This window comes from Paralichthys olivaceus, chromosome 21, assembly GCF_024713975.1.
Source record: "Paralichthys olivaceus isolate ysfri-2021 chromosome 21, ASM2471397v2, whole genome shotgun sequence".
Lineage (NCBI taxonomy): Eukaryota > Metazoa > Chordata > Actinopteri > Pleuronectiformes > Paralichthyidae > Paralichthys > Paralichthys olivaceus.
In genome coordinates, this window is record NC_091113.1 from 2,543,058 (window position 1) to 2,556,863 (window position 13,806).

The 13,806-nt window shown below is 44.5% G+C and overlaps 1 protein-coding gene across 1 annotated transcript; it reads left to right on the forward strand.

The window, feature by feature from the left end:
* Positions 1–5,003: 5,003 nt before the first annotated feature.
* Positions 5,004–12,670, forward strand: meox1 (mesenchyme homeobox 1). Its single transcript, XM_069517412.1, has 3 exons — positions 5,004–5,644; positions 9,628–9,800; positions 12,412–12,670. Exons 1-3 carry the CDS (start codon positions 5,140–5,142, stop codon positions 12,532–12,534), a joined length of 801 nt encoding a protein of 266 aa, XP_069373513.1. The 5' UTR covers positions 5,004–5,139; the 3' UTR covers positions 12,535–12,670.
* The last annotated feature ends 1,136 nt before the right edge of the window (positions 12,671–13,806 follow it).

Below are 13,806 nucleotides of genomic sequence, written 5' to 3' on the forward strand. Positions count from 1 at the left end.
CCTCACGGATCTCTCACATCCCCTCACAATAGCAAGAAACCGTTGCCAACACCTGATTCCAATCATATGTGATCATATGTGATTATTAGCACCTGTGGATGCCCCCCCCCTCCACACACACACACACACACTTTCAGAGACAAGATAGTTTGCAGACTGTCCCTTGTATTTGTACAATATTGTAACAGCAACAGTTTTAATGACGCGTCGGACATCCAGAGATTTTAAATCAACGTCCGAGCCAAGTCTCTGCAACACAACCATTAGTGAAACTGCTGAGAGCCGCGCTGTTGTGGCCAAGCATTGTTTATCATGAGCGATGTCTAGTGCACTGTTTCTTTTTCATTTTATAAAAAAAATCGCCCATTATTGGATGCAGCTTTTCCATTATTCTAAATGAATTTGTTGGTTTGTGGTGATGCAGTGGATCCAGATAGAGTCGTGTGTTTGACTGCAGCTCACATGTGTCGACAGGGCTGCTACTAATAAATGTTCATTACCGAATAACCAGATTTCCCCCTGATTAATCCATCAATCGCCTCATTTGTAAAAAAGGCACAAATCACTTTGTTTCCCAGATGGCATCTTAAAAATATCTTCTTTTTTTTCCCCCAACCTAAAGATGTTAAAAAACAGAAAATGAGTTTTCTGTGGTTCGTTCTGTGGAGAAGTTTTTCACACAGTGGAAACACTTTCCTGTTTTTGCGGAGGAACCTGAAACACGTCACATCTAATGATTGCTGGTAAAACTGTTGGCAAACTAAAGCCTAAAAAAAAAAAAAATAATAAAACAATCCATCCCTTTTCACGACATCTCAATGAGCCCGAAGCTTCTTTTGGAATCTATTGTTTTTTGAACTGTTGGTGAAATGTGCTGGTCATGAATAATCACTTCCAGCTATAAGAGCTATTGTTCATGTAAACTAACGTTCAACACATTTCATTGCCCAACATCTTTCCAAGTGGTTGATGGCAACGAACCTGCGTATCAGCTGCAGAACGATGCTTTAAATGCCAAACGTGTTGCCGAGCTCATATAATATCATGCGGTGTTTATGTATTTGTAGGCTTGGGGTTTTTTAATGTGCAGCTGTGTAAAAGTACTCAAGTACTGATCCTCAGAATCTGTATTTTACTGCATTTCATTCTATCATTTAAATAAGAGAAGAAGCTCGATCGAATTGTATTTTTTAAATGATCACAGGCGATGACGTCATTCCTGGAAGTGAAAGAAAGGACTCGTCGTGTTTATCGTTTGTGTCTGTGTCATAATATCTCCGAGGTTTCCGACAGTTAAACAATCGTGGACAGAGTCACCTGGTCGCTGAGAACCGGAATGATTTCACTGATTCTGGGAAATGAACTCCCCACTCTTCCCACCATCCCTCACTCTCATGTTCACCCCCCCCACCCCCACCCCCGCTCTTCAGTGGGACAGTAGCAGAGACGAGGGACTCCCGCGGTCCGGGAAGACCCAGGTGATGTGAGCGAGGGGTCGCAGGGGGTCACGCTGTCAGATACAAGAGACTGATGGAGGACCCCGGTCCTGCCAGTGTCACGAAGACGGATCAAATGAAAACACACACACACACACACACACACACACACATTCATACCATACAAACCTGTATGGTATGAACACACTTGTATGGTAAAGTGCAGCTACACAACACATGACAAGAGACCAACGTACAAGAATTACATCTTTGCAAACTTTGTCCCTATTTCATGCATCTCACTATTTCTTATTCATGAACACACACACACACACACACACACTCACACACACACTCACACACACTCACACTCTCTGAGACTGACAGAAACAGGTTGTCGGCAGGGTGAGGGGAGATGTGACTCACGTCCAGCTCATTTGTCTACAGTCCATGTGTATGACTGAGTTTGAGTTCACATACCCTCACATTTCTCAAACAAACAGGTTTCTCAAGCACCCACACACACACACTCACTCTCTCACACCCACACACACACACACACACTTTCTCACACCCACACACACACACACATTACTGCTACACTAATGCTACGTTAATCCCGCGATAAGTCGCGATGTCTATAACTAATGGTCAAGATCCTTCTCTTTTAATTATAGTTGTCATTTATTTTCTGACTTCACAGATCACGATGATGTCACTTTCACCATGTGATCATCAATTATTTTTCGATTTACATCAGATTAATGTCGTCATCTTATATAACGCGGAGAAACCTTGAACTCTGCACGACATCGTTTGTCTGAGTTCATGGCACAGATGACATAATGTGATCGGATGATTCAATCGTGGCTGCATCCTGGAAAAAATGTTTTTGGGACCATATTTCTGTTGACCTCAGCCTCAAACATTGATTATCTGGAAATACCAGCTGAAGTTATATTCCCACCGAGTTTGTTGAAGATCTGTGAATGTGTTGTTGAGTAATTTTGTACACAAGCAAACACACACAGCGGTGAAAACGACAACCTGCCTCTGGCTCCGCTCGCACAGCAGGCTGATGGTTAGCATGTTAGCGATATCATACGTAACGCTTGGAACCAAACGTATTTACATTAATCTTCTTTATTCATTTCTTAGTGTTTCCAAGTAGCAAAGTTCAGCCATTAGCTGTTGTTTTAAAGCCTTTTGTCTCCTACCTGCTCTCGTTGGACGGTACGAGCTGTCAATCACACGGAGTCCGTCCATTTGACTCTAAACAGAGCATCAGAGTCGCCCTCTGCTGGTCGGTCAAGACAACGGAAGTTTTATTACATTTCCGTCTCCGTCGACGAGAATGACTTCATCCTCTTGACGATATCAGAAACGTGTCTTTTCTCACTTTTAGCAAAAATATGAAGAAACTCCCTTTATCTCTTTGTTTGAGACACGTGCACTGACGTATATTTTCACAGCACACACACACACACACACAAACACACACACACACACACTCTTAAATTCATACTGACACACAGATGGCCCCTGCTCTGACCACAAATGTAGTGTAACCCCTGGTCCCTGTGGTGCGGCCGGGGCTCAGACTGCCAGTAAAAGCGAGGGATGCTTCATGGCTCAACAATTTGCTGGGTAAATGGAAAGGGTTTGGTGTGTGACCTCAAACACTCTCCTCTCTGTCTCCCCTTCACTCGCTCTATCTGACTTTCTCTCTTCTTTTTTTTTTTTCCCTCTCTCATCTCGTCCTCTCCTGATTTCATTGGTTTTTCTCCTAATCTGATTTTCTCTTGGCCTCTTTTTTACGTCTTCTTTAACTTTTTCCTTTTCCCCTTTGCCTTCGGGGCATTTTAATTCATTACCCTCTATTTTTTTTGCAGATCCCTTTTTCTTGAATGATTTTGTCTCGTCCACAAAAGAGGGTCAGATTATATTCTAGTATCCAGAGAATAATAAAGAGTAATTCTATCTGCTTTTAAGTCCTTTTTGCTTTCCCCCTTTTCCTTCTGGTGTAGAACTAGTCACCAGCTCAAGTTTTTCTGTGGTACAACTTACATTTCTGTTATTTCATATTCCTTTTCCCACTTCTTTCTTCTGTTCAAGTAGCCTCAATCTCAAAAATCTGCTTGTCTCCCTCTCTGTCCTCTTGGCGGAGGTGTGACCCACTTCCCCTCCGGTCTGAGAGGTCAGGAGCAAAGTGAGGACACACGAGGAGGAAGGAGAACCTCAGCGCGCAAATATGAGCAGCATGAAGAAAAAAACGCTGCATTTCTGTAAAGTGTGGTTCAGTGGGTTTATTGGGTAACGGATACGCTGAAATTCAATCCAAAGTTGGGTTTAGCCAAAAAGGTTTTAATGGTATTAGAGACATTACTTCATGGAGAAGTGGCTTCTCTCGTGAGCAGCGTGCAGAGATTAAAAATCAGTGATCAGAAAATTGAATAATGACATCCTTGCTTGATCCAGATGTGGGTCATCTACATGCGATTGCTGTCACACACACACACACACACACAACTGCAGCTACTGCTTCGTATCTTAAGACGTAAAACTCCGACGCAGTGTTTTCTGAGAGAAAATACGAGCTTGTACTTATGAAATATGGCTCTGAAATTTCATATTGTGTTTCACTAAAGCGAGAAAACCTCAAGAGGTGCGAGCGTAACCGATGTCGGACCCGGTCCTCTTATCACCTCGAAAGTGAGGGAAAGTCCAGCCAGGTGGATTTGGGTGTGTTGCGTTAATGTGCACACACACACACATGCACAAAAAAAAAAAAGAGAAGGGGGGAAAGAAAAGAGTTTTTCGATTGGACGGGACAGGAAGGGATCAGGGGGTTAACTTTCCTCCAAAGGGTGTCAAAAGAGGGAACTAAATTGGGTGTCAGAAAGTGCTAAGGAGCTGAAGTAAGTCAGGGTCCCCGGTTCCCATGTGGGTGGGTGCTCGCTTTATATTTTACAGACAATGTCCCTTTAAAAAGCCCCACGTCTGGAAAGCCCATTAGATGTGCATATAAAATTTCCCCCGTGATTAATAGTTGATGAAGCAGGGTTGTTTGGAGGGTACTACCAACATGTGGCCGGCAGGGCTCCTCCTCTGCAATCTCACGTTACACCCCATAAACTTGCCACTCTTTCCCACCTATATGTTTAAAAAGGAGGAGGGCTCACTTGTCAAGAAAGCCTTAGAAGAGTTGTGAAAACAGCCAGCCCGAGGAGGGGAGTCCTGCAGTTGCGGATGCAGCTCTCCTGTCGAGTCACAGGCCAACTCAGATCAGCCAAGGGGGGGAGAGGGTGTGTGTGTGTGTGTGTGTGTGTGTGTGTGTGTGTGAGCGCAAGGCATTGGGGGAAAGTGTGTGAGGACCAGAGGCTCCAAAGGACGTGACTCTCCCAGAGAGAGAGAGAGAGAGAGAGAGAGAGGGAAACACGCCGTCACAGGAAGGTGTCTGTCCTCACGCGTTCTGGACTCTGGAAGAGTTCGGCAGCCTCTGACAGAAGAGAGTATTCCAAGTATTCCAGCAGTGGAGACGATGATGTGCTGAAGTGGATGATTCTCAAAAGAGACAGAGACACAGATTTAAAGTCCTAACTCACTTTTCTGAGACGGGGGGGGGGTTTCGAATTCCTTCGACAAGGACAAGACTTGCAATAAGACGTTGACTGCAGAGTGTGTGAAAAGTTTCTGCATCACCATGGATCAGCCGGCCAGCAGCTGCATGCGGAGCGCCCACCCCGGCAGTTCCATCTGGGGCTGCATGAGGAACCCTCACTCAGGGGTCCCAGGGGCCAACCTGCAGTCGCCCTACCAGCAGGGACCTTTCTCCCTCCACCAGAAGCCCGAGTTCCTGGCCTACACGGACTTCTCCAGCACCTGCCTGGTGCCGACCGCCCCGCACGCAGCCTACCCCCGCGACGACAGACTGTACCAGGAGAGCCAGGGCGGTTACCAGAGAGCCGAGTGGCAGTTCAACCCCTGCGAGACGCGGGTGAGAGCGCCCGAGGCCTGCCCGCCCGTCGTCGCCCCCGCCGCAGTGGTGGGGGGCGGCGGGAGCGGAGGGCCCGACCTGGACAGTGTGGGGGGAGAGAGGCTGCCAGGTGCCGTGCCCGGGTGCCTGGAGGGGGAGTACTCACCCCAGAGCGTGGCGTCGGCCGACTCGGACAAGAAGAGCTCCAATAAGAGGAAGAGAGATGTCACAGGTGAGTGAGGGGCATGCTGGGATAGATGGCAGCTGGTTAATAGAGGGAGCAGGTCTTAGAGGAGGAACAGGTCCTTTAACCGAACATTCGAGAGTGTTAGAAAAGATAGTGGACATTCCTCTTCTTCTACCGCACACTGGTGAATCATGACTGAGGAAAAGAAGGGGAGGAAACGTGGAGATGATCCAAAGAATCAGCTCAACCCAGAGATCTGAGAAACGTTCCTAATTTAATTGGATCAAAGGCCAAAAAGTGAAATAAGGATCCCCAGTATTTTTTTATATTTCTCTGCAGACGAGTGTAAACAAACGCTCCGCAGCCGGTTTCTGCTGCTGTAAATCTCAAGGCTCAGGATGTCTCCCCTGGCACTGACACAAATCTTGCTTGATTTCCTCACCAAATTGGTTTGGAAGCAGCACTCTCACCACATCGCTATGTGAAAGGTGAGTAGGTGACGAGACTCTTGTGTTCGAGACACACGTTTCAAGCTGCAGTTGCATCCTCGCATTGTTCAGGGGAATTCAAAAGGCCCGAGTGATTAACGAGGCATCTGAACGTTTCATTGCGCTCCTGTATCCGTTGGAAATAGACCATTGTTTCGTAACGGTGCAGCCGCACATGTGACATCAGGGCTAAGAGGCATCACTGGTGCCTCAGGCTGTTGTCGTTAACCGAGGATTTATCAAGTCAAAAGTCCAATTAATACATAACTGAGCTGCAGTTAACGATGGACGGTGAAATAACGGTCGATTGAACTTTTAACAATGAAAAAGAAAAGTGGTGAAAGTGTAAGAAAATGGTTTCCAATGATATTTCCCTCATCAGCTCAGCGTCAGCACTGAAATCACATCATTGTACGTTTGTGTATTAACAGTAAAAATGTATATGTATCTACAGTATGGCGCCTAATTCTGAAAACACGTAACAGACGGAAGGATTTTTTTTTTTTGTATTTCAGTCGAATGTAAAAGTTTGAATATGTCGAATTTCAAACTGTTAAAATGAAAATAAACGTCCAACACATCTGGATCGTCATCACAAATCTCCGCCTGTTTCCCTCACTCGTGATTTATGCGGTCAGACTGGTTTTCTACACCGATGGTAAGAAAGACGGCACTTAACGTTAATTAGATCACATTAATATTTTAGATTGTCTGTAGTATTTCTTGTGGAGGATATTTAGCGATACGTCCGAGTATTTATGTTAAATGGGTGGAGTCAGCACCGTCATAGAGTCCAGATGTTGTTCCACATATTGATCTTGTTATTGTTTGTCGTTCACACAGTTTTCAAGTTCGTCCAAATCCGAGTGAGAAGAGCAGGAATAATTATCAGAGTATTAAAAAAAACGACTTGACCAGCGTTTAACAGACACAACCCTGCAGTGAAGAGGGGGTGTACAGTCCTCCCCCCATCCTCCTCCCCCTCCATCCCTTTCTTACCTTATTGTAACCTCCACTGAAAACATGCCAGACCACGTCTGCTAAAATCACTTGCCCGTGAGCGAGCCCACTTTTTTTTTTTTTTTTTTACATTCTTATCCATTGACATTTTCCTGTCGTTAAGCCGTAACACAATCTCCCACTGAGTGCATGCAACATGTCTGACCACTACATCAGCTCGTGGGTCTTTTTCAGAAAGGATTCAGTCGTGCATTGACTACAGAGCGCATATTAGGAAAATGTCCTGAAGGCATTTGTATAGAGTCTGTATGTATCTGTGTGTGTTTAAACGATAATGTGCTGCACATGTCTGATACTAACTATAACACAAGGTCTGACAAATCATTTATATATATTTATATATATATATACACAAATATAGTTAAATATGAGAAATCTAGCTTTATTTTTATTGTTATAAGTATAAGTATAATTAATAATGTGAGTATTTTCTATGATCGAATTTCCTGCAATTTCTGAAAAACATATAAAATAAAACATCCAAACATAATTCTTATGTCATACTAACATTCATTGGCAGTTTATAAACACTTTAAATAACATTGTAGTTGTGAACGAGTGGGACATTTTAAATGTTTATAGATTATGAATAATAATAACTCCTTGTGAAGCGTTCATGAAAGTATAAATAACAAATGATCACATGTGAACAAACACAATGTTGTAAAGCCTCTTACGCACACGTGCAAGTCAATCACATCTGGATTTAAAAGGTGTTGATATGTGTTCATGGACTAAATCATTAACTCATTTGTTATCAAGCAAACATGATTAATTCACACACACACACACACACACACACACACACACACACACACGTGTTACTGTGTTATTATTAGATAAATAAGCGGTTACCTATAAAACAAAGTAATTCTTTGTAAAATCTTGGCTGCGACTTTTACACACAAATTACGTGATCGGTCACTCGTGTAATTTTTTCACCGGGGGGATTTACTTTTAAACGTTTGATAATTTACAACAGCTTTCATTTTCCTCCTGATTCAGACAAACGACTTTTTGCACCATCTGCCCGAACAGGCACCAAATGCTGTTTGTCTCTGGGACCCTGCTGGGTGCAGAAGCCTCCTCGCTGAGAGTTTACGGCCTCTGGCTGTGCAGGATATTTATTGGGGGCCTGTTCAGTGAGAGCCAGTTTGTGCCCTGCCAGGTGTTCGGTCTGACTAAAGCTGCCTGGCACGGCTCCCGACCAGACCTGACGAGGCCAGGCAGCGCCGGCACACTCAGAGCGGCGTGCCATTAATGATGTTTGAACCGCAGTAAGACGGTTTTCCGACATGACACATGCACACACATCAGGTTTGCTCACGTTTAGCAGATATGCACACACGTCCTGGTCTGCCCAGTCACATCTGGACCAGTCCATTTCACGTCCTGGCCCGGTGCTCTGGCAAGAACCAAGCAAAACTTTTCTGCTCTGACAAATTAGAACCATTTTCTATAGAGATTACATCAGCTGCTAGTGTCGCTACTAATGCACAGTTATTACAGAGAGCTAATTCCCTTTTAATGCAGCTGAGAGGTTTTCACTGAACGTTAAATCTTCCAGCTCTCGTTTGTGTTTGTCCCGGTAAGCTCACCAGAATTCTGCCATTTCTTCAGAAATATGGCGACAGAGAGATCCATAAATCTGAGCAATAAACGAGACATGACTCGTTGTTTCAAAGCTTTTATAATATCGACCCCGGCTGCACGTTCATAGAGAGATCTCAAGACGTTTTCTGATGCATTTGCTGTCATGTAGAGATGAGTTAATGTGAATTTCCCCTGAGTGCTCCAGTAGGAAATATCTCCCACACACACACACACTGAGACCTGGACACATCCGCACCTTTGTTCTTTTGTTAGAGGCTTTAACGATGTTCCGCTGCATTCCTCTCCTAACTCAGTCCCTCTGTGGCCGGTTTGGTGGCCCCTGCCCCTGCGCCGACACATTCTCACACGCACCACGAGTGAATGCAAAAAATGCACACATGTCGAGTTGCACATTCATGCACGTAAACATACAAATAAAGGCAGAATATACATGCTTACATGAACACGCGTGCTCACTGTGCAGACACGCGATACAGGTGAACGTGGCTCCTGGGCTCAGGTCAGGGTGGTCTCTTTTAAAAGTGATGGTTTTGGTGTTTACTATACGAGGGGCCTCCCACTGAAGAGTCTTTGAGGTTGTGGTTTGCTGGTTGGAAAAGTCTTTAAGTTCCGTTTTAATAGTCAACTGGAGGCTGGTCAACGAATTAGTCAGACAGCTCATCCAAATCAAATTAGCCGTGAATAAAATTTAAATAGAGGCGTTCACGGGTCAAGTGGAGAAAGAGAAGAGCCGTGATGTTAATTTTTTCTTATTTCAAACAAATGTGATGCAAAAGGTTCAAGGAATAAATCCATGAAACCGTCTGATGAAATATCGTGAAGCGGATTTGACGGAAGTAGAAAAACAGGCGTCCGACTCACGAAACGCCTCTCTCTCTCTCTCTCTCTCTCTCTCTCTCTCTCCAGATATCCAGGAGTCCGGTTTTAAGGTGGATTCCAGCTGCAAGGCCCGGAAAGAGCGCACGGCGTTCACCAAGGAGCAGCTGAGGGAGCTGGAGGCCGAGTTCACCCACCACAACTACCTGACCAGGCTGCGCCGCTACGAGATCGCCGTCAACCTGGACCTCACAGAGAGACAGGTACCCGGCCTTTGTATTCAAACATCTGCACTTCAGACGAAGTGGTGAAAACAAATGGTGAGAAATCCACCTAAAATACAAAAATCTAGTACGAAAATTTAAAAAAACACGCAAAAGAATTAGGGAACATTTGATTTATAAAGATAAATGATATATTTTCTTTTCCCTCTTCCTTTTGAAGAGTTTAGAAAAACAACAGAAAAATGAACCATAAAACATTTTCACCGCGCTGAAAAAAATAAAACCAAACAAATAGGTGATCACTCATTTTCTTAAGGCGGTGAGTCTTTAGAAATGACTCCGTCCACTGCAGTGTAATAAAAAAAAGCATAAACACAACTGCATCTGAATTACAATGAGCCGTTTTTTCCAGAATTCTTTTCGTCCTGTGGTCGCAGCAGAATGACATGCAGCTTTAATGAGGGGGCGGCAGCTCCAGACCTGATGAAATCGGGCGAACATGTGTCGATGCTGCCGGATAAAAAAACCCCAGTCTGTCTGTGTGTCTGTCAGGCCCAGTGTCCCAGCTCCTCCTAATGAGGCCGCGGTGCCACAGTGACCACACATACTGCCGTCTGCTGCTAAATCTATTTCCCAGACCCTCTGAAAAACACACACACACATTTGTACAGAGAGGCCGACACACACACACGCACACACACACACAGAGCGTGGTTCCATCCTCGCTCAGAGCTCCCACTGCTCCCACTCATCCTACATGCTTTGCTTTGGCCATGTGCCGTCCTTTCAATCAGTCACGATGAGCAGGAGACGAGGAGGCTTCAGTGTGCGGGAACAGATTGGTCCAGAGTTGCAGGGTGTGTGTGTGTGTGTGTGTGTGTGGGGGGGGGAGCGGCTCAGTGGGATGTACAGAGGTCGCTGCTCACAGGTTGGAGGGACGGAGCTGTGAGCTGCTCTGCTCGTCTTACAGAATGTTTTCTAACTTACTGTGTAAAAACCGTGAAGCTTGAGCTTCGTCTCACTGGTTCCTGATGTAATCCAACAGGTTTTAAAAGGTTGCTGGTTTTGAACAGTACAAAACTCCAGCATTAAAATGAATCCCGTTAACAATCTTGGGTCTGATGCTGGTCAGTCAGCTGCAGGAAACAGTTCCGACGCAACAAATGCAATATTTCCAACAGTTTGAGAGATGTTTATTAAAAACCACAGAACCCAGCTGCGTGAGGAAATGATTGAACCTTTTCAAAAAAAAAAACCAGAACAGCACCCAGAAGTGCACATTCCTCCGCCAAGGTCCAGACTCAGAGATGTCAGTTCTCTTAATGTGGCCGACTATCTGCACCAAAGTCCAGTGGGTTGTTTCCGGGCTGATGTTTTATCCTTCCACCGGGTTTCATGGTGATCCGTCCAGTGGTGTTTGTGTAATGTAGCTGAAGAACAAACTAAATCCTTGGTGGAAGTCAAATTTAAATCATAACACATTATTGCTTCTCTGAATTTTGTCGACCCATAAATAAACAAATATTCAAATCACTTTGTTTGCTACGAAAGACTAAAGGAAACAAGCACAACTCTGAATCTGACGCTGAGCCTCGTGCACTGAGAGTCTGCTCTCCTGCAGCCTGTCACCGTATTTCATCGGTGTGTGACCATCGTCCATCACAGATTTACGTGCAGTTGTTTTTCGCTGCTGCCGTTTCCCTGGAATTTTTCTCCACCCTCAGGAAGTCCATGTTTCTGCTGCTTTTCTTGGCCGCACAGTCAAAGCATGATATTCTCATTTCAGAGCAGTGAATCCACGTTGTGAGTAAACTCACATCCTGTGTACGCTGACATCCTGACAGACCACTCTTTTGACTTACTGTCCATACGATACTCTGCGCCAGCACGAGGCAGACGTCTCGAGCCAGAGTCGAAAGCTTTGCGCCGACAACTCGCGCAACTTGCAAGGCCAACGTGAACCATGAGCCAACTCCTATAGAGCTCCGGGAGAGTTGAGGGGGATTATTTTGTCTATTTTTCTGCGGACTCTGTTGTAAATTGTGATCAAAAAATTGCAAAACACAGAGAAAAACCACGGCGATCCTGTTACAGGTTCAAATATGGTAAAAGACGCCACGCACAGTGTGTGTACAGTGCAATACTTATTGTTTAAAAGTCTTATGCAGAGTATTTATTTGTAGTTTGAACAGATTCATGAAGCTAATGAGTATCTGAAGTTATTTCTAAAACCGATGATTATTCCTCTTTATCAGTCGGTCGATCAAATAAACTTGTGAGAAGAAAGATTCAGTTTTAGAATCAAATTTAATCTTTTTCCTCACATGTTTATTTTCTCAGACCAACAGTGAAAAACTTAAATAAATTAAGTTTAAAATCAGCAGTCGTTCGTATCTGAGAGGCCTCAACGTGTGTTTTTCTTTGCATAGATTATTTAAATGGTTGCAGACGAATGTTCGGCTGCATTAATATTAAATTACTGCAAAGGGGGAAACACCAGGGAGTCGTTTGCCTGAGGCAGATTTAGCTCAAATTAATCACAACAGTGTCCTCCATGTATACTGATTATAGCTGCATAATAAAACAGTCAGAACATGGTTTTAATTTCCCTCTGTCAGCGCTAATACCGTGTGTTTCTCCTCCGCTGCAGGTGAAAGTGTGGTTCCAGAACAGGAGGATGAAGTGGAAGAGAGTGAAGGGAGGACAGTCGGCTTCTCCCAACGACCCGGAGAACGACGACATAGACTCGGCCGCCTCGCCCAGCTCTGAATGAACGAGGGGGGGGGGGAGACGCTAAGAGAGAGAGAGAGAGAGCGACCGGGCATCGAAGGGACACTCGTGCAGCACAATGCAACGTTTTCTGTGGAAAGAATCAAACAATTCCAGAGACTTTTTATATTGTTATTAATCCCAGGAAGAAATCACTGAGTATCTCCTTCGCTGTCATCTTGTTGTAAATAGTCGATCTTTGTGCATAAGGAAGTGACTCCTGGCGAACAGAGGCCACGTCTTGTTGCAGAGATGATACTTGGTCATTGTAGATCAGTGACAGAGTCCTGCAGTCTGATAACTCGCAGCATCAGACGGTGATGTGATTGTGTTTGAGGGCATCCCCTTTGGTTCCAGTTTTGTAATCATGGCCTTTGACGCTTGACTACAACCACCTGGGAAAACTCAGACTGCACACGTGTTGCCAAGCCATAAGTGCCTCCCAATCTGGTTTTTTTGTTGTTTTTTTTTTTGTATTTTGTTAGTTTCTTTTCCTAGAATATAGTTTTTCCTGTCAAGCATTTTTTACTCTTCCTTTTTTATACATTTTGAATGTTATTGATAAAACACAGATGTTGCCTGTTTCTGCAAATAGAATAAATCATCTGCTGCAAAACGGGGAAAATATCTTGATAATTTCTTCCACACGCAACGACGGCGTTACCATTGGAAAGTCGGTCGATGTGTTTCCTTGGCTGAAGGCTTCATCACGTGTCGACTGTTTGGTCCGATATTTATCTGACCGCACTTCCCGAGACTTGAGAGCAAAATAACCGAGGAGCAGTTTGCTTCCATTTGCTTTTGAAGTCGACGTTAAAGGTAATCAATCATGAGAGCGTGTTACGTGCGTGTCCCTTTACGCATGCAAAAGCGTTTTAGCCGAGTTCCACAGAGATGTGTGGTGATGAAACCGCTCCAGAGTTCTGCTCATTGAGATTTCTCAGACCTTCGTAGTCGTGATTAATAACGAACTTCCTGTGGCAGAGGCAGAAAAGTGACCATGAGAACATGCGTCGCTGCAGATGACTTAAAGTGAATTCCACGTCCATCAGTCTGCTGGGGTCTTCGTGGCGTAACTGCCGTCATCCACCTGCACAGACCCATATACATATGACAGCGTTTAAACCCTCTAACCCCGAATGAACGCTAATATTTAGCTGTGCAAGCAGAAGACGGTTTGCTAGCACATTAACAATGTTGACGATGTGTTTCTGGCTTGTTTCTCTATAACCAAGTGGTAAATAAATAATGAACACTGCTTAAATAACTGCTGAGA